Here is a 20841-nt window from a genome sequence, read left to right on the forward strand (position 1 = left end):
TTTAGCATTTCCTTTTTTTTTGGTGAAAATGGTGATTGCTGACATTACAACAAGTAAAAATAATTTGTTTGGGATGTAAATAAAGGGTTCATACTGAGAAGGCAGACTAGGCAAAGTCGGTTCCATATCGCTCTCTGACTACTTCCGGTCCAAGTTCATTTTCGTGTTAAAGCCATAGTTGGCGCTGTTGTTTTGCTTGTAATGGTCTGTGCTTCTCCTTTGTCCTGCTCTTTAAAACTAGCTGTCAAAATACAAGCCTGCTGCAAGTTATATTCACAGGCAGCTGTGTACAGTACGAATCAGTAGGACACTTTAGTTTCACACTTCCGGGTTTTATTTGACCACTCAGGTCTCGCGTGTTTGTTTATTTCAGTTAGTTTGTAGTCAGGCATGTGAACTTGTGCAAAGCACTGTGTACATAACTGTTTGTAGTTTCTTTGGCAGCTCTGTATGCGTGGGCACTAGGCTGGCAGGCTTTGGTGTGGAGGTGTTTGCTCTCTGGGGATTTAGGAGACTTCATCTGAAGGTCATTACAGGTTTGCAAACTTTGTGAGGATGTCGGAGAAACTCTGTGGCTGAAGGAGTGGAAGTGAAGGGAAGTGAAGTGAAAATGAGGAGTCGCTGTAATTCAGGAGTCAAACTCGACAACTATGCTCGGATAATTCAACAAACTATCCTCCAACACCAAGTGAGTGCATGTAGGGAGGCTGTGAGTGTGTGTACTGTCATGTAGATCACTGGTGTAAATAACATACACACACACACACACACACACACACCTGTCACAGAATGAATGTGTTCTGTTGTCTCACTTGTCATCAATATCAAGATCACTTGAATTTCTCAGTTGCTTCATGAACTTAAGAGAGTCTAATTTTGTAAAATAAGGACTGTTTTTGTTTTGCATGATCACTCAAGAACATCCGTCCATCCATTATCTGTAGCCGCTTATCCTGTTCTACAGGGTCGCAGGCAAGCTGGAGCCTATCCCAGCTGACTGCGGGTGAAAGGCGGGGTACACCCTGGACAAGTCGCCAGGTCATCACAGGGCTGACACATAGACACAGACAACCATTCACACTCACATTCACACCTACGGTCAATTTAGAGTCACCAGTTAACCTAACCTGCATGTCTTTGGACTGTGGGGGAAACCGGAGCACCCGGAGGAAACCCACGCGGACACGGGGAGAACATGCAAACTCCATATAGAAGGGCTCGAACATGGGGCTCGAACCCAGACCTTGCTGTGAGGCAACAGCACTAACCACTGTGCCGCCCCCCACTCAAGAACAATTTTTAAAAATTTTATTTTATTAAGCTTCCATCTCAGATACAATAAATAAACAAATAATAAATAAAAAAATGGTGGGGTCACACAATAGAGCTAGGCTCCAATAACAGTGTGCCCTATAGACCCTTTTCAGTCACGTGACCTTCGTAACAGAGACCGCCATTTTGGACATGTAGTGGACTTCGGCTCGAATCGGTTTGAATGCGAGGAAGGCGACAAACATAAAAGAAAAAGGAGCGAGATGCAGAAAACTGTATTTACTAGTTTACTGTAATTATGATCTGGCAGCTATTTACACCGGATCCAGTGTAAATAGCTGCCAGAGCCAACGTCCGAGCTAGCGAGCTAGCGCTGGCTCTGGCCGGCCGCGAGCTAGCCGGCCGCGAGCCAGCGCTAGCTCCCTAGCTCGGACGTTCTAGTTTACTGTAATTATGATCTGGCAGCTATTTACACCGGTTCCAGTGTAAATAGCTGCCGGAGCCAACGTCCGAGGTTCCGGAGCCAGCGCTAGCTCGCGGCCGGCCGGAGCCAGCGCTAGCTCGCGGCACCGGATCCGGTGTAAATAGCTGCCAGATCATAATTACAGTAAACTAGAATGGAATGTTAACAGCAATGTAATGCCTTTTCTGGCTAATTTTATTCGTCTTACCTCCAACAAAGTGGTCACTACACAAGCGTTGGTATGCCGCTATCCATCTTCTCTGTCGGTCAGCATCTACCGGGATCCGATAAAATGATAACCCTTGCCTTGTTTGTTGACGGTTACTACATCCAGGTACACAACAATATAGTGGCATGATGGAAGTCTTGCTGAAAATAAACACTTTCTTTGCTGCCGTTCCTCAATGTTGGCTGTGGTAAACTACTGGTAGTACATGTCCAAAATGGCGGCCGCGTTTGTCGTGACGTCACGTGAAAAGGGTCCATACTACTACTGCTACAACTACTACTACTACTGTAATAATAATAAAAAAAGGGGAAAGATGCATATACATTTAAATAAAACTAAATAATAAATAAAACATCACATCACAAAATAACAACCCATAAATAAAACTAAAAAATAGTAATCTTTACTTAATTGATATTCAAAAGCCCATTCAGCAGAAACCTAAAAAAAATTTGCCTCACAGAACCATGCTTGTGGATACCACGAATTAAAATATATTCTAAAAATCTCATAACAAAAGGATATAAAATTTACATTTATAAATTCCAATTACTATGGCTTAATATTGCTTATAATATTATTTATACTTAAAAACTGACTGAAAATCTCTAAATCTACTCAGTAACAGCAAGCATTTGTTGTTAAAATATTTCAGGAAGAGCAGCACTTAAAGCAAATGGATTTCCACGTATTAAAAGCATTAATGTCAAAAGCATTGTTAAAAGCATTAGTATAGTAAGTAGTTAACCGAGATTTAAATTGCTTAACAGATTTACATGAAGGTAAAGAAACAGGCAGGGTGTTCCAAAGCTTAGGCAATCTATTAAAATAACTAGTCTGAAAAAGTTTAGTTTGGCACTTCGGAATTATCAAATCAAAAGCAGAACTATTACAAGTAGTACAAAATGGCACCCTCGGTTTAATAAATTAATGAATCGGAAAGTCTAAGAGTCCTAAACAACACTTAAAGTAGAATAGCAAATCGCTGATTTCATGACGATAAGATATTGGCAGTAAATTCAATTTAATTAATCGGGCTTTATGACTAATAGTATCTCTCTATTTTAAATTTAAAATAAACTTTGTTGCCCTCCTCTGTATACTTTCGAGATTAGATTAGATTTGATTAGATAAAACTTTATTGATCACTTTGGGAGGGCTCCCTCAGGGAAATTAAGATTCTAGCAGCATCATTACAGATAAACAGAGAAAAGAAATAGGGGAAAACTTCTAGATAAATTAAAATAAATTAAGTATTTACATATACAAATATAAAAATAATAAAATATGGGGAAGAGAGGAAGGGGGGAGGAGGAAAAAAAGGGGGGGGGAGCGCAGCAGGAGAGATATTGCACTTTATATTGCACATTGTCCGGTATTTCTTATTGTTAGGCTAGGCTACTGCTCCTTCCCGTCCTCTGTCCTCCTGTTACCCCTCCTCCTTTAGAGACATTACCTATAGAAGGGGGTGCCCATATTTCACTAGCATACTCTATATTTGATCTTACATAAGCTAGATATAACAATCTTCTAGTGGATAAATCGAAACTACAAGGGCTATGCCTATGTAGAAAACCCAGCATGCGATAACCTTTAGAAATAACATAATTAACATGTGCGTCCCATTTTAAATCACGAGAAATTATACAGTTCACTGGCCATGTATCAGTTACATCACACATTGATGACCCTTTCTGGCTAGTCTTATTCTATAGGTGCTTCAAAACTGTTTCTACACTTAATTTCAGTTTCCAGTTGTAAATCATTCCCTGCTATTATAAGTTTGTACAGTTGCTCTTCTCTATGTCCTTCCTAGCAGTGCAATTCATACATATCATCTTGCAAAGTTCTTGGAAAGTCATGTACCCAGAAAGATTATGAATTAGTCTACTGCTTAAGTTGTACTTTTCAGCTGATGCAATTTTAGCTTACGGAAAGGCCTGTATTTTGTATTTAGACTCATTCAGTTGTGTTGTTCTCTCAATTCAAATGAATCCATGTTATAACTACAACAAGAAGGGCACTCTTCTAAAGTGCATACATCCGCCAAGCCACATATCAACATCAAAATTATTATTAATTAATATTATTAATTCTTTCTTTCTTTCGAAGCCTTTATCTCAGGGAAATTTATTCCTGTTTCCAGGCTCCCATCAGCACTTTTTATTTGTATTTTTTTTCTTTTATTATTTCTTGTAAAATTTGTTATTCTGTGCTGTAAAATCATATCACTTGAACCTAGGATAATACTAAAGCTGTGCACCAAATTTCATCCAAATCTGTTCACTACTTTTCGAGTTACTGACCAAAAAAAAAAAATCCAGGATCCACATACATATCTGGATTTGCATCAAAATGTAATCAGTGAGTCGCATTTTCTCAAAATTTCATCAGAATCCCTTTACTACTTTTTGATTTACACTGGGGGAAGCCATTGGTCTAATGGTTCGAGAAGCAGCTTTGAAACCAAAAGGTCACTGGTTCAATTCCCTGGACCAGCAGGAATGGCTGAAGTGCCCTTGAGCAAGGCATCTAATGGTGATGATACACAGGGCAACTTTTTGGGCAATGTTGCTGGGCAATTGCGTTTTGACTCTTTTCTATTGAGATTGGGCAACATTGTTTTTTCTGAATGGTTTTGATAATCTCTGGCAACTTTTTGAGATAAGCCAATCAGAACGCGAGTATCGAGTCATGTGACCTCCGGTGAGGTTCGGATCAGAAATTTCAAACAAATATGGCGGCCGCTCAGTGTCAGTGGAGTGAAGAGATGGAGAGACTCCTCATCTGTTTTTACGCCGGTAAGTTGTTATTTTAATATTCTATATGGAGGAATTTACCTCACCAAAGCTCTAAAAAACAACAGACAGCTTGATTAAATGGTCACAGCAAAAATTAAGCCATCGATTTTTTTTTATTTTATTTTATTTTTTTTTTAGCTAACTGTAAACTGCCGTTGCTAACTGTTGTTGCCCATTGTTAGTTGCCCTGAAAAGTTGCCCTGTGTCTCACCTAGTTGCCCGTTGCCAGCAACATTGCTCGGCAACATTGCCCAAAAAGTTGCCCCGTGTATCATCACCATAACTCCCAACTGCTCCCCAGGCTGCTCTGGGTATGTTACTCTGGGTAAGAGCGTCTGCTAAATGCCTGTAATATAATGTAATGGAACAGACAAACAAACTAAGGCGAAAACATGACATCCTCCAACGAAATTAGCAGCGGTAATTAGATGAATGTGTAACTTTATGCTTTTTGATCAACAAAGAGTTCAGCTTTCTAAATACTGTGTGTAAGTCAAGTATCCATTTACCTCTTGCATCACATACAGTAACAGATATAGCATCTATACTGTAAAATGTCTCCTCTTTCTCCCCAATCATATGGATGATGTGTAGGATCCAGTGACTGGTCTTCTCCCTGCGAGTGAGGAGCAGCCAGATGCCTGGGTCAGGGATAATGTCTACAGCATCATCGCCGTGTGGGCTCTAAGTCTAGCCTACAGGAAGAATGCAGACCGTGATGAGGACAAGGCCAAAGCTTACGAGCTGGAGCAGGTAGTGGAATTGATGGATTTGGTCATCTAAAACTGATCTGCTCAAGGATCTATTTTGGTCAGGAAAGCAAAGCATTATACAGAATCTCGACCCAGTTCACCGGTTTCACATCTGAATGGGAACCATGATGAACCTGAAATGAACTGTATTCTAATGAAAGGATGTGACGCGAATAGCTGCAACCACCAGAATGGGTGAAATCCAGAATCTGTTATTTTAATCAATTACAATAGTGAAGAATCACCGATGAATAATTTTGCTAATGTGACATGCTCAAGTACACCAAAGAGCCCTCACTGTACTCATAGGAGTTATGTGTGTGGCTGTGTGTGTGTATGTGTGGACTTTATATATCTGGACTGATCAAGCCTTCATAGTCTAAAATTACCCCCTTAAAGATGTGATGAAAAGGTCAGAGTGTATGCTGTGCATTTGTTTTTGGTTTTTTTTGCACTTTTTAGTCATATGCCTGTGCATTTGCCATACGTGATCTTGGTCTTTTTGTCTCTTTCCCTCTCGCATCCATGCTAACCTTCTCTTTCTCTCTGTAGAGTGTCGTGAAGCTTATGAGAGGCCTACTTCAGTGCATTATGCGGCAGGTATTGCAGCACTGTCTCTGTTTGTTCACCACTTTAAGGCATGAAACACAGTGAGCTTAAGACCTATGCACGCAATACCAAACCCCAAAGTTGCCAAAGAGTCCACAGTGACACGCCGTTCTGTTTTCCCTCTGTGCATTTTAAGCATCTCCAGTTACATCTGTCCTCTGTTGAAAGGATGTCCTGCGCAGCCAAACATTTTTAACATCTTTGCTGTCCAAAGAGTGTATGACTGACTCTTGCTTTTGGTCCTCAGCTAGACAAAGTGGAGAAATTCAAGTACAGCAAGAGCACCATGGATTGTGTCCATGCCAAGTACAACACACGCACTTGTGCCACAGTGGTGGGTGATACTGAGTGGGGGCACTTACAGATGGATGCCACCTCGCTCTTTCTGCTCTTTCTAGCACAGATGACTGCTTCGGGTATGCTTGACCATTGCATTTTTACCAAAACTTACCTGCTTGTTCTTCAGCCTTGGCTGACCAAGGCAATGTTGGGTCATAGGCCTGTTGGTGGCGGGTTTTCCATTCTTGCACTTCAGTGCCAGCTGAAAATATTGAATTGGTGTTGGAGACTGGAAGAAAAGAGCTCAGAGTAAGCAAAGGACCCTATTAGGAGGATGCCAAGAGTGAGGAAGTGTACAGAACAAACAAAATAGCTTGATTAAAATTCCACTCCACAGTCCTATACACCCCTGCGATGACCTGGCGACTTGTCCAGGGTGTACCCCGCCTTTCGCCCGTAGTCAGCTGGGATAGGCTCCAGCTTGCCTGTGACCCTGTAGAACAGGATAAAGCGGCTAGAGATGATATGAGTCCTATAGACCCCTTTCACTGACGTCACCCGAAACCGGAAGTAAACAAACCCTGCGCCATATTGGAAGACCAACAAACTCGTGATTAGGGGGAAATAACGGCAGCGCGCGGTATTTGAACCCACGAGGCACTTGGATCATCAAAAACCTACAATGGTAAACTTTTGTGCTGTGTTAGGGTTCTAACAAAGCTGATGGGAAAGGTGAAAAGAAGTCTTTCTACAGAATACCAGCTGTGATTGAGACACAAGGGGAGCAAACCAAGGAGCTTTCTGCCAGGAGACAGAGAGAGGATTTAGCTGCTTTATGCAGAGCGCATCTGAATACTTCAAGTCTACAACAGTACAGAATATGTTCAGACCATTTTGTTACTGGTAAGTCACTAGGCTAGAGTGTTGTAGAACATTTTTTTAAATGTTTACTGAATAAAAACATCCTTAATTTTATCACATTTATGTTATGTATTTCATTTCTTTCTTTTGTTTTAATTTTCCTCCCTCCATCCCTCTTTGGATTTTAAATATAGTTTTCCCCCATGTCCAAATAATTCAAATATATATAAATAAAAGGAGATAAGTAGTAAATTAAAAATAAATTATGAAATAAAAAAATCCATAACAGCATGAATACAGATTGCAATAGTGGTCAAGTGCTATAATTTTTTTTTAACATGATAGTGGAGGGGCGGCACGGTGGTGTAGTGGTTAGCGCTGTCGCCTCACAGCGAGAAGGTCCGGGTTTGAGCCCCGTGGCCGGCGAGGGCCTTTTTTTTTTTAAAGATATTTTTTTGGGCTTTATTCACCTTTATTGGATAGGACAGTGTAGAGACAAGACAGGAAATGAGCGGGAGAGAGAGACGGGGAGGGATCGGGAAATGACCTCAGGTCGGAATCGAACCCAGGTCCCCAGAGTTATGGTATGGCGCCTTAGATGATAGTAGAGAATTTCATTTAATCTGCACTGATTATTATATGAAATATAAATGAACAAATTCTGAACAGGTCTTTCATAGAATGGAACAACTGTTAATGTAGTAAAGAAAACACTGTTAACATGTTAATAAAAGAAAATTTGCTGCTACATTTCAGGTGTAGTTTGTTTTCTGTATGTATGTACTTGCATAGATGTGTACTTGGTCTTCCAATATGGCGCCCTAACAAAATCTCGCGGTGCGGTGACATCACGCGAAAGCCCTCTATACACTACATTCAAAATGTTTCCATTATAGACATTGTTACACACTGTTTTGAAGTAATATTTTGTACCTGTAGTTGTGTGTGTGACTTTGCTACAGGTTCTTCCAGTTTTCTTTTAATAAAAGTTAACTACGCGCATCATAATGGTGTAGTTCAGGGGTTTTCAAAGTGTGGGAGAGTCAGCCCCCCCTCAGAGAGCAAATAAACAACAGCGCCCCCCCCTTACAATTTTTGTAGCTATATTTAATGTTCCATTCGTATTTAAAAAAAATGGTTGTTGTACACATTATTTTTTTCTTTTACACATTTTAAACAAATGTGCTTTTTTAAAACATCTTTTTTTTTTTTTTTTACACATTTCAAACATCTGTGCTTTTTTTTTTTAAAACATCTTGTTTTACATCTCATAGCATCGTTAGCTAGCACCTCTTGGCAGACAACACACTGTGGCAGTGGAGCATCTTCAGATCCAGTCCATGAAAATCCAAACTTTAAATAATCGTGGTCAAACTTCCTTCTTTTTTTTGCTTGGCCCAGACTCTGTCTCCTCACTCACTGTAGCTTTAGGTACGAAAAATCGATCCATTTTGTCTCTGGCAAAGGCTAGCTGAAGTTCGCTAAATGTCCGCAATAGTAACTTATTCTGGTTTATTTTTCCTCACGTTGCGCGCCCCACACTTTGAAAAGCCCTGGTATAGGGAATTATTCCCTCAAACTGAGGTGCAGAATTTTTGCGGTGTGGGCTTTGTGGTAGGTTTACTTGCAGCCTTTCACCTCCATGGCCCATGGTTAGCACGAGCATTCAGATGTTGCCTTGGTGTGTCATGACCTTTAGTATAAAACATTCAGACTGAAATACAGTCTTCACAAAACAATTCTATGCGTATATGGTCTTCAGATTAGGAAGAACAGATTATAACTAATCAGATGATTCATTTGCATAATATTAATTGGGAGCAAATATTTTTAATTCATTAAACAATATTTGCATGTTTGAATTAGTAAAATAATGTTGGATTTGGACTTATGCTCCGAGCTTGGATAAATCCAGTCTTGAGTCGTTTAAAGCTTATAGCATACATGTCAACCTATACGGAATGTCCGTATTTTATACGGATTTGATTCAATAAACGTAGTATACGGGCGTACAAATAAAGTTATACAGATTCTTTAAAAAAACTTCAATATTTATTTAGAGCTATAATCAATTCCCACGATGATAAAAGAGCGCAGAACATTTACAAACGTACTGTACACCACAGAAAGCACAAACAGCCAGTAAAGAGTCTTATGAAATCGCGCGTTATCTTGTGGTAGCGAGACTTCGTTCCACTTTTGATCATGCGCACACCGCATTGCAAGAATCCCGCCAACCGGGAAGTATTTTGTTTGAAACGCGTATTTCCACCTGAGCGACTTTCACTAGCGACTGAAAAGATTCTGAACGGGCACTCCGGCAAGATCAACACAGACACTTGCTGTGACATGCAGCCTCGTGAGGTATTGGTGCAGAGTGCTAAAAAAAGCTGTCATGGAGTACAATTCAGAACATTAGAGTGACACTTTGTGTTTTTGTCAAACATTGGAGCTTTGTATTCATTCTGAAGGTTTATTGTTATTAATATTGAATAAAAAGTAACTTGGATATATCATTGCTAATTATCATTCAAATTTTAGGTAAATTATTTTAATTTGCATCTTATACGGATTTTATAAGGGAAATACGGATTTTGGAAGTTGGTTATACAGGTTTGATTGACCAAAGGTTGACATGTATGTTATAGACAAGGGTCGGAGGTGGAACGTAGAATATCAACTTTATTTTCTAGAAGAACGACCCAAAAAGCGAATTCAGTCTTCCTGGTTTCTAATTTGCACCCTAAAACTGAATAAAACGGTTAAAATATACTGGTTTGCACAAGTTCTGAAGGGTTTTTTTTTTTTACATCTCACTTACGCGCACCTTTACCGCCAGGGGACAGTCGTCGTGACGTCATTCAAGGCAAACAGACCAGGAGCAGTTCTGTGTTTACCTGCAAACTGAGCACACGTGTACGGACTTTGGTCATGAGAGGTTGTGTAAAGCTTCTTCCTGAACCGGTCCCGTTGTTACAGTTCACTGCACAACAATAAGGCATGGGGTTTTTCTTTGGAAATTCCCGAACGCACGTCTGCACTCAAGCAATGCAAATAAACCGAAGTGGACTCGACTCAAGTGATTTGTTTGCCTTGAATGACGTCACGCGCCGAGTGGTCACGAAAATCGCCGAGCAGAAATTCGCCGCGATCCGCGCTAACTTACTTTAATTATTACTTGTTAACAATACTTCTTGGGACCAGAAGAAAATTACAGAGGGTTTTTTAACATGTAAAGTTTCAAATGTGCATAAATTGAAAACCTTTGCCTATGACCTTTTTAAACTGCATCTAGATTATTTATTGTGATTTGCACCCCCTTAGGTTTGCACATTGTGTACACTCAGGATGAAGTGGATGTGATCCAGAATCTGATGTTTTACATTGAAGCTGCATACAAAGTGGCAGTAAGTCTGTCTGAATAAATAAACACTTGCTTTATATGTATGAGTGGGGTCTAGATTTTATCTGTGACTGGTTTTCTCTGAGCATATGCACTTTCTCTGGGCAGGACTATGGAATGTGGGAGCGAGGAGACAAGACTAATCAAGGCATCCCTGAGCTCAATGCCAGCTCTATCGGCATGGCCAAAGTAAGATGTTTCATGTATGAGTTGGATGGTTTTGTGTATAACAGGTTAGATGTGTGCTGATCAGAAATTTTAGTATGATATTATGTAGACACGAGTGTTTTACTGGGAAATATGCCACTCGTATTTTTCATACGAACTACATCTGGGACATGGAGAACCAAACCCGTGACCTAAATCTCTGTATGTCACTTGTGAGGAAATCAATGAATCATTTTGATAAATTTGGGTACTTTTTGTTTGTGAATGTGTCTATATAATAAAAAGAACATCACACGATGGCTTGAAGATATGAAATTTAGCTTCTTGTGTTGAAAAACTCACATTTTTCATACGAAATGCACCTCAGATCTGAGTGACCTATTCAAAGAATATTGGCTGGTGTTGAGTGGTATATCAGCCATTCATGCTAGCTAAATGGAATATATCTGACAGACCACGAAAAAAGCCATACTGTCTTCATATCAGCATTCTCAAAGGCCAACGCTAGCTTGCCTGCGACTCTGTGCTGTTAGCGCGGCAGTCCAGTTACCTTCCAGCCAGTGTAGCATTTAGCAGTAGCATTAGCGAAGGCCAACACTAGTTTATCCGCAACTCTGTGCTGTTAGCGCGACAGTCCAGTTACCTTCCAGCCAGTGTAGCATTGAGCAGTAGCATTAGTGAAGGCCAACGCTAGCTTACTCATGACTCTGTGCTGTTAGTGCGGCAGTCCAGTTACCTTCCAGCCAGTGTAGCATTGAGCAGTAGCATTAGTGAAGGCCAGCGCTAGCTTACTCATGACTCTGTGCTGTTAGCATGGCAGTCCAGTTACCTTCCAGCTGGTGTAGTGTTTTTTCCTCTGTGTAATTTACTTAGTTACTTATAAAATCAACATCGACAGCTATACACAACGGAGTGACCTGGCAGCCAAAATTCTCTCAAAATCTTCCGTATTTAACAAAGCAAACCTGGTGGCCATGTTTGTTTACAAACTGTCACTGTCGTTCGGTACTGTGGAAGTTTTATGTCTCTGACGTGTGACGTGTTGTCTTGACAACATGCAATATTGTAACAATATTGCACGCTCCTTCTCCATTGGGTAGGGTGACATAATACGCATAGGATAAGCGATATATTGCATGCTATCAAACCATATGAATGAAACCTGCTAATAGGGAATAGAATACATGTTTTTATTCCATGGAAAAAGTGTCCTGTATGTACGATATTTCCCGATATTTCACTCCGATGATGTCACTCCCAGTGTTTTCCCGCTGACTGGATGCGTGTTGTCAAAATGGGTGAACCGGTTCAAAATTAAAATCCTTTTGATTAACTTGCATAATTCTTTTGTGGATGTGTCCATATAATATTAAGAACATTACACTGTGGCACGAAGACATGAAGTTTATCTTCTCGTGGCGAAAAATGTATCACTCGCTTGCATCATTCAGTCATGAATATATTCACTACTCGAAGATAAACTTTGCACAACTATGTAATATCCTTTGTGTGTGTGTGTGTAAGTCTTAAAATGAAGACTACTGAAGGTAGGGTGGCCAGACGTCCGGCTTTAGGCCGGACCGTCCGTCTTTTCAATGTCTTGTCCGGCGCAGCATCAAGCCGGACGCACATTTGTCCTCCTTTTAGAGACGATGAGCGGAATTATATAATATCGACTTGCCAGACTGGAAGAGCAGAGTTCTAGAATAAAATTTTGTAGGGAAACTGCAGATCTGTGCTGCACACTAGTAATCTACAATAAAGAGTCTATGGCTCGATGTTTTTTGGCATGCAATGTGAACTCCGCACTGCGAGGCGTTGCGTTCTAGAAAGCGTTGCGCTCTATCCTTTGATGATCTTCCTGGCGCGTGCCTAGTGCCCTGCCCCCCTGGCCCTGGCTGGGACTTGGAAACACGAGTCTGTCCGGTAGACCAGCTGCTCACAACTTAACTTGTTAGGATATGGATGACAGTGCAAATGCACATCTACTATATCTACCTTAAGTTTAATTTCAGTGGTTTGTTAACTCCACAATGTTTTCAATAAATATAAATACTGTGTGTTCTAGCTAATTAAGAGCTAATACATGAATTATAATAAATACTATGAATGCTTTGACCTTACTCTTTTTTTCCCCACAGTCATAATCTTTAACCCTACAAAATTGCGATGTTGATTTCACCAAACTTGAGTGACTTGCATAAAAATAATCCATTCTCAATCTTGCCACTGTGGTTTACATAAAAATTTGAGGGCTATGAATCAGATGGGATTTGCCATTATTCACCCTAAAATTGATTAGAATGCAGGAAATTGCATCTAAGAAATACAAAATTTTCTGGGGGAGGGCCCCCAGACCCCCCGTCCAAATAATGTCCTCCTTTTTGGTGTTATGGAAATGGTCACCCTAACTGAAGGTCTGTTTCGTTCTGTGACCATGTCTCGTTGACACACCACACACCCACATGCTCACCAACCACAAACAAGCTCTAAATCATTGCCACTGAGCAGCTGAGAATGCATACAGCTGAGGTTTGCCTAACGGAAGGCCTTCTGCCTTTCTCCCATGCACTGTGACGCTTTCACTGGTGTGCTTAACCTATTATAAACTCAGCATGCCAGACTCCTTTCATCCTTCTGCCCGTGAAGACCTGCCAACTGCAGTAAACTGAGGCAGTTCCTCTAACTTTGTTCAGTGAGACAGTGGAAACATTATTCTCCTTTTATAGGGAAAAAAATATGGCACTGTCTGTTGTCTCACCCTGGCACTCCAAAGTGAAATGGCTCTGATTTCGACATCATTTCATGCATACAGTGGGTTTAAACTTTATATTTCCTGATGAACTGTGAGCCTTGTTTAAATACAATGTGTGAATGGAGTCTTTGTGACTGTAGGCAGCACTGGAGGCACTGGATGAGCTAAACCTATTTGGGGCTAAAGGAGGGCCCAGCTCGGTGGTCCATGCTCTGCCAGACGACATCCAGCACTGTCAGGTGAATCCAGCATTGAATGCACTCCTGAATCTTAAAGTGCCATTCCACCATTGGATGTATTCTTTGGCATAAAATGCAATATATTTTATGACAACATGACTAGACAGGGCGGCACGGTGGTGTAGTGGTTAGCGCTGTCGCCTCACAGCAAGAAGGTCCTGGGTTCGAGCCCCGGGGCCGGCGAGGGCCTTTCTGTGTGGAGTTTGCATGTTCTCCCCGTGTCCGCGTGGGTTTCCTCCGGGTGCTCCGGTTTCCCCCACAGTCCAAAGACATGCAGGTTAGGTTAACTGGTGACTCTAAATTGACCGTAGGTGTGAATGTGAGTGTGAATGGTTGTCTGTGTCTATGTGTCAGCCCTGTGATGACCTGGCGACTTGTCCAGGGTGTACCCCGCCTTTCGCCCGTAGTCAGCTGGGATAGGCTCCAGCTTGCCTGCGACCCTGTAGAAGGATAAAGCGGCTAGAGATAATGAGATGAGATGACTAGACAGAGAAATCTTTTAGCTTCAAAATGATATATCAAACATAATTTTTTTGACAACGACAAGTATATTAATTTTGTGACCAAAGTCACCTACTCTTTTAATTTCCGCGCGGTAGTGAAACGTGATGTCATCGGCAGGTTCCCCTTCTTGTGTACCACGTGTCGGTCTATTTTTAGACCAGGAAACCCCCAAAGTGAGAGAGTCATTTCTCCTCGTATATGGGGGCCAAAAAAATTGCGAAAAATTTTGAGTTAATCTTTCAGTTAGCTAGATTTATTGGTATTATTTTTATCGCGTTCTATCCGCCATTGCTGATAATCTGTGCCACGTCACGTGGTACACAAGAAGGGGAACCTGCCGATGACATCATGTGCGGAAATTAAAAGGGTAGGTGACTTTGGTCGCAAAATTAATATACTTGTCGTTGTCAAAAAATTATGTTTGATATATCGTTTTGAAGCTAAAAGATTTCTCTATCTAGTGATACCATTTATATATGTTGTCAAAATATATTGTATTTTATGCCAAAGAATACATCCAATGGTGGAATGGCACTTTAATCGAAGCATTGCCCTATTGCTTTACGTCTTAAAGGAGCACTTCAGCATTTCACCCAAACTCTGTCTACTGCCACCTGTGTGATCAACATTTGCCTGTACTGAGGGAAGGGAACAGGATGTATTTCTAGAAAGCAGAAAAAAATATTGATCAATAGAACAAGACTTTTTCAAGCTCAAATTTAGTAAAAAGAAAGGTCTAGAAACATGTTTAATAATCTTATATTTGGTTTATGATCATCTTGTTATTTAATCCAGCCTTGCTCCAACACACTGTTACAGCATAGGCTGTGCCTGATCTTTTTTTTAAATTTTTTTTTTACAATACTTAATATTCATCAAGTATGCCTAATGTGAAAAATAAACAAAGCACATGCTTAAACGGAAGCAATGAATCTGCACGTCAGCTGATCTGACATGCAACTGAAAAGAGAGATTTCGATTCATCCTTTACAATTGATGATTCTTAGGAAATTTTTTTTAAATGCATACCGTTTCCTTGGTTATGATTGCTAAACACTAAGCTGTCTATGTAACCCCACTTGATGGAAGTTTTTGCTTAGGGACTAACAATCATGTTATAGACATGGTTGCTGATTTTTCTCTCTGTCATTTTCACTCAGTACAGTGTCTCATTTTTACGTACTAACTGTGACTAACATGGACATGGTTTGAAAATACTGAAGTATGCAAATAGTTTGACAGCAGCTACTGTCTCTGTGTCCAGTCCATTCTTAACTCCATGTTGCCCAGAGCGTCCACATCGAAAGAAGTAGATGCTGGCGTTCTTGCCATTATCTCGTATCCAGCCTTCGCTGTGGAGGACATGGAATTAGTCAATATCACCAAGGAGGAAATCATTTCCAAGCTACAGGTTGGCTCTCTAGTTCATTTAAGCACACACATTATGGTTATATTTTGAATGCAAATGATTTTTAACTATGCGCTTCATACTCTTTTTAGGGGCGATATGGTTGCTGTCGGTTTCTCAGAGATGGTCATAAAACCCCTAAAGAGGTAGGATATTAGAAGTTACCCATCGTGTGTGTATCGTAGAGATGAAGTGGTATGAAAATTTAATATCATGAATATAGTGACCAAACTGATCATGGTTATCAGTATTATCGTGATGTTCTTAAAATGTGCTGAAAATGTTCAAAAAGTATTCGTACAAACTGGAATAATTTTACTAAGTTTTATATTGAAAACTACAAATAAAATGATCAGCGCTATGCAGGTTTTGTTTACATAAATATTAAAATAACTTTAGGGCTGCCACTAAACTTTAGGGCGGCACGGTGGTGTAGTGGTTAGCACTGTCGCCTCACAGCAAGAAGGTTCCGGGTTCGAACCTCACGGCCGACAGGGGCCTTTCTGTGTGGAGTTTGCATGTTCTCCCTGTGTCCGCGTGGGTTTCCTCCGGGTGCTCCGGTTTCCCCCACAGTTTAAAGACATGCAAATTCGGTACAATGGGGCCACTGTAATTGGCGCAAGCTGTTGTGGTTTCCCATGCCATGATGTATGTACATATATATAGATCTTCCTATGGCAAAAGCTAAATAAATTAAATTAATGACACTTTATTTACTATCAATTAAACTATCAACTATTTTACGGATTTGTGGATTAATCATTTTTATCAGTAATTCATATTCCTTCAAAAGAACCAAACTGACCATTTCTTTTAAAAGAAAAGAAAACCCATTTTTTAAATCGTTATGAAGATAGATTATGATATAAACTAACAATTCATGTGAATAATTGAAAATAAGGAGCTCACATGAGTAAGATATCCATCTCCGAAAGTCAGTTTCTATGCAGAATGGACGATTTCATGGAGGCCGCCATTGAAAAGATTTTAACCAATCAGAAAAATCCCCCTGATCATTTCCGGCAATGCTCTGACGTCATTTGGGCGCAAGAAACGGAAGCTCTGCATAGCAAGGTAAGACTTGAAGCTGCCCCTAGCTGGAGGTTATTTTATTAAAAGTTTATATGAAAAAAAATTGAAATTCCATTTCTCTAACAAAAAAGTGTGGGGGGAAAGATAATACTGGTATTGCTGATAAACAGTGAGGGAATAGTCAACAGCTGACGTACTCCTATGTGACTGAATGGAGGGAGGTAACTTTTCATATTTATATCCCCGGTACAAGTAGTGCTGCCGTGACTGCCTCATTCTGTGGACCTTGCTAGACTACCTACAAACAGATCTGCATACGATCTGACTTACCTACAGTAAATCTGTCGAAGAGGCAAGCGCGCAAGTTTTTACACATTCCTGGCAGCATAAGCACTCGTTAGCACACTGAGCACACTTAGCATGCTCTCGACTTATACATGATAAACTTCAAGACGTCATCAGGCTAGCCTACCGTAATTACCATAGTAGACAGTCCAACCCCCGCGGCAATGCAGGAAGAGGGTAAACAAACACTGCTTCACGCAGCTCGTGTGCTCTGAACATTCTGAAGAAAATTGTTTCACTCAAACAACTCCGATGCACCGGCATTAGGAATACTGTACAAGCCAGCGCTGAATCCAGACGCGGTTACCACAATTTTCGGCCAAAAAGCGGACAAGACAAACGAGACGACGCGGTCAGTAGTCCACAAAAGAGAAGTTCAAAGGGTAAGAAAACACTTTTTATGGCTTCCTGAACTTTTTATTAAGTGCGATATGTTATTTTGAGTTCCTTTGGGCGTAAAAGTAATAATTGTTGATGCAGCTAAGCAGCTTGATGTTTGTTGGGTATTTTGCTTTGGTTTAGTGTTGTCAAAAAAAGCCTCAGTAATGACTAACTAAAACAACTCTATAAATATTGTTCACTTGTGTGCAGTGTTGGGCACGTTACTTTCAAAAAGTAATTAGTTATAGTTACTAGTTACTTTTCCCAAAAAGTAACTGAGTTAGTAACGGAGTTACTTTGTCATTAAAGTAACTAATTACCAGGGAAAGTAATTATTCCGTTACATTTTGTTCCCCCCCCCAAAAAAAAAAAATCAAATTCAATTAGTGTAATCATAATAAAAGTGAATGTTAAATGTGTTTAATGACTGAAATGGACACTTAACAGAACCAGTTAGTAACATTATCTACACTATATTAATATTTTTGTGGGACAATGTGAGATAAGACATCTATCAAATTTAATATATTTTTGCAGTTATTAAAATTATGTTACTAATTACTGGCCACTGACGAGGACAAACGCTTTGTTCCTCGACATAATGTGCATTGCACGTAAACACTCTTGCCTTTTATTTCAAGTAATGAAAAGTCCTGTCTGTATTTCCAGTGTGAAAGCGCAGTGCTGGGCTGACCGCTCGCCATCGCTGGGTCTTCCGATTGAAAGCGTGCGCAGTAGTGCAGTAGGCGTGGCCTACCTACATATGTTGTCCAAATCTACTCTGATTGGCTTACTGTGCCGTTGTCTCGTGTCTCCCCGCCCCACACTAAAGCAGAGGAAAGAAAGGCTGAACGAGCAGCGTGCCAGATGAGAACAGCTTTAATAAAGTAACGCATAGTATTTTATTGTAAGTAACGGGAACGGCGTTATAACGATGTAAAAAGTAATTAGTTAGATTACTCGTTACTAAAAAAAGTAACGCCGTTAGTAACGCCGTTTATTCTAACGCCGTTATTCCCATCACTGCTTGTGTGTAACCAATTGATATGGTAATGTTCATTTATCATGATCGTCGTTATTCATGTCATTTGTCTGAAATACTCGAGGAAATCGGTGAAGAAATGTCACTGGCTCTGTGGTCCGTTTTGTCGAATACGGCCGTGTATTGTAAGTGACGTCACAGTTTATGGAAACCATTCGGAGTTCTTTTACATATACAGGAATTTGTTTGTGGAATAGCCGACCGCAATCACTGCAATCTAGTCAAACACGTGATCGTTTTAAGGACCAGTTTTTATGGAGTAAATTCCAAACCCAGTTTTATGGTGTGTGTGTGTGTATAAGTAATTTTTAATCATTTTGGTGCTGTTTCTGTAATCTAGTTGTACGCCGATAATTACAGTTAGCATATTTTTTGTTTGACTTTCATCATTGTTTATACAATTGTCACTATTATTGCCTTTTGTATTTTGTTTATTGCCGTCATCAAGAGGGACCACATTGGAAATAAGTGTATCTTATACTTTGTGTTATCCTTGGTGCTATTTATACTGTATCTTTTTACGTGTATGAATTTTACGAAATAGATCCATACCCTACCAGCAGCTCGGGTGTTTCTGGCAATATTTCCGCCTTTTTTCGTGCAAGTGCGTCCTGCTGTAATTTTCACGTGAATCCTGTATAGTAAAGCAGTGTTTGTTTACCCTCTCTTTCTGCGTTGACTGTCTACTACGGTAATTACAGTAGGCTAGCCTGGTAACGTCTTGATGAGGAAGTTTTTCATGAATGAGTCGAGAGCATGCTAAGCATGCTAACGAGTAGTATAACGCATAGTTTCAGCCTCGTTTTACAGGTAAAGAGTTCGGGTTTGCCCATAAGTCAGGGTTGCAGCTCGTTAATACACTATTTCAGATGTATAGTGAAAAAATCAACATTGTCACCTTAGTAGACCTTTCGCTTTGCCCCTTCAGCACTGAAGAGCTACTCTCAGCCTTGCGCCCAAATGACGTCACGCATCGCCCTTCCAACAGGCGACATGGCAGCCTACTGGTGGCATTAGAGCAGCGATACAAAAAACGCTCACAACTTTCTTATAAATGGTCAAACATGCCTGAAACTTTTTTTTCTTATGGACTTGCATTACAAGCTACCAACCCGTGCATGTATTTACTTTACATTTTCTATCCCTTTAAAGTCATTTTATTTTTATTGAAAGCAAGAGAGAAAGGAGAAGAACCAAATGCCTCATAATTAATTAACATGTAATAATGAAGATATATCACATATGATCCTTTACCTTACACTTTTAATTATATTGATCACAATTATTCACGTTATCTTTTGTACTTATGGCATTCCCTACACAAAGAAATGTGCTTAAAATAATGGCAGAATGTATTTAATGAGACAAGGTGCATGTCCCAACACGCATGAACACACACATTGGCACCGTCACTTAGTGGAGAATAAACACAGATTCCATGTTAAACATTTTCTCAAACACTTATTCAATGGAAATTCTAAGGGAGCAGGCAGACGACTTTATGGCTTTAATAATAATTGTATTTAGCATCTACAACATACCGATCAACCCATTTCAGAGTCCGGACTTATAAGCCCTCACAGAAACCCTTATTGAAGGCAAAAAATCCTTACAAACTAAAAATATGTTGTTTTTGAGGCATAATATATTGAAAAACAAACAAGGAAAAACTTCAAAAGCACTTTTTCCCCACATCATAGTTTGATATATGTAGTTAGGGGAAGTCATGGCCTAATGGTTAGAGAAACAGCTTTGGGACCAAAAGGTTGCTGGTTCAATTCCCCAGACTAGCAGGATTGACTTAAGTGCCCTTGAGCAAGGCACCTAACCCCCAACCGCTCCGGCAAGAGTGGTGGCGTACCTTGTGTCTGATTAGCCAAAGAAAAACTGATGATGTGATCATCAGTTCGGGCATTGAACCCGACCAACTGAACTGAATATGTAGTTCATGATCTTGTCCATCCCATAATTCACGTTATGAAGTTCAAGTTTAACAGTATGCCCTTTAAATAGCTCAACCCATTCAGGAAGAGGCTCTCCTACTGTACCTCATTCTTTTTGCAGGGGCTCCCATTGCTTCTCTCTGTATGCTAAATACTCTTTCAAAACTACTCAACTGGAAAAACAAAATGGCTCCAAGCCCTTTTATTCAGCTCATGATGGCATGAAGTGTTATTTGGTTTCATGCAGACACTTGACTTTCGAGTATGATATCAAAATCGGAGCTTTCAGGCGCCAACAAACCTGGTGGCGGGATGATAATAGCCAAGATGTTGCGAACGAGACCCTCTGCCTGCA

The 20841-nt window shown here is 40.2% G+C and overlaps 1 protein-coding gene across 6 annotated transcripts in view; it reads left to right on the plus strand.

Annotated features, from left to right (window-relative positions):
- Window positions 1-231: 231 nt before the first annotated feature.
- The window catches only part of phka1a (phosphorylase kinase, alpha 1a (muscle)), a 53487-nt gene continuing 32877 nt past the window's right edge, over window positions 232-20841 (plus strand). For 5 of the 6 annotated variants that reach the window (XM_060929905.1, XM_060930619.1, XM_060932827.1 and 2 more), the window contains exons 1-9: window positions 232-688; window positions 5360-5518; window positions 6070-6117; window positions 6374-6542; window positions 10591-10673; window positions 10778-10858; window positions 13733-13831; window positions 15600-15746; window positions 15836-15889. In XM_060929905.1, the coding sequence (XP_060785888.1) occupies window positions 611-688; window positions 5360-5518; window positions 6070-6117; window positions 6374-6542; window positions 10591-10673; window positions 10778-10858; window positions 13733-13831; window positions 15600-15746; window positions 15836-15889 (918 nt within the window). In that variant the 5' untranslated portion in view covers window positions 232-610. Of the gene's footprint in view, window positions 689-5359; window positions 5519-6069; window positions 6118-6373; window positions 6543-9545; window positions 9631-10590; window positions 10674-10777; window positions 10859-13732; window positions 13832-15599; window positions 15747-15835; window positions 15890-20841 lie in introns of those variants that run through there. The other variant, XM_060932115.1, reaches the window with a different exon arrangement.

The sequence above is a fragment of the Neoarius graeffei genome, chromosome 1 (assembly GCF_027579695.1).
Source record: "Neoarius graeffei isolate fNeoGra1 chromosome 1, fNeoGra1.pri, whole genome shotgun sequence".
Taxonomy (NCBI): Eukaryota; Metazoa; Chordata; class Actinopteri; order Siluriformes; family Ariidae; genus Neoarius; species Neoarius graeffei.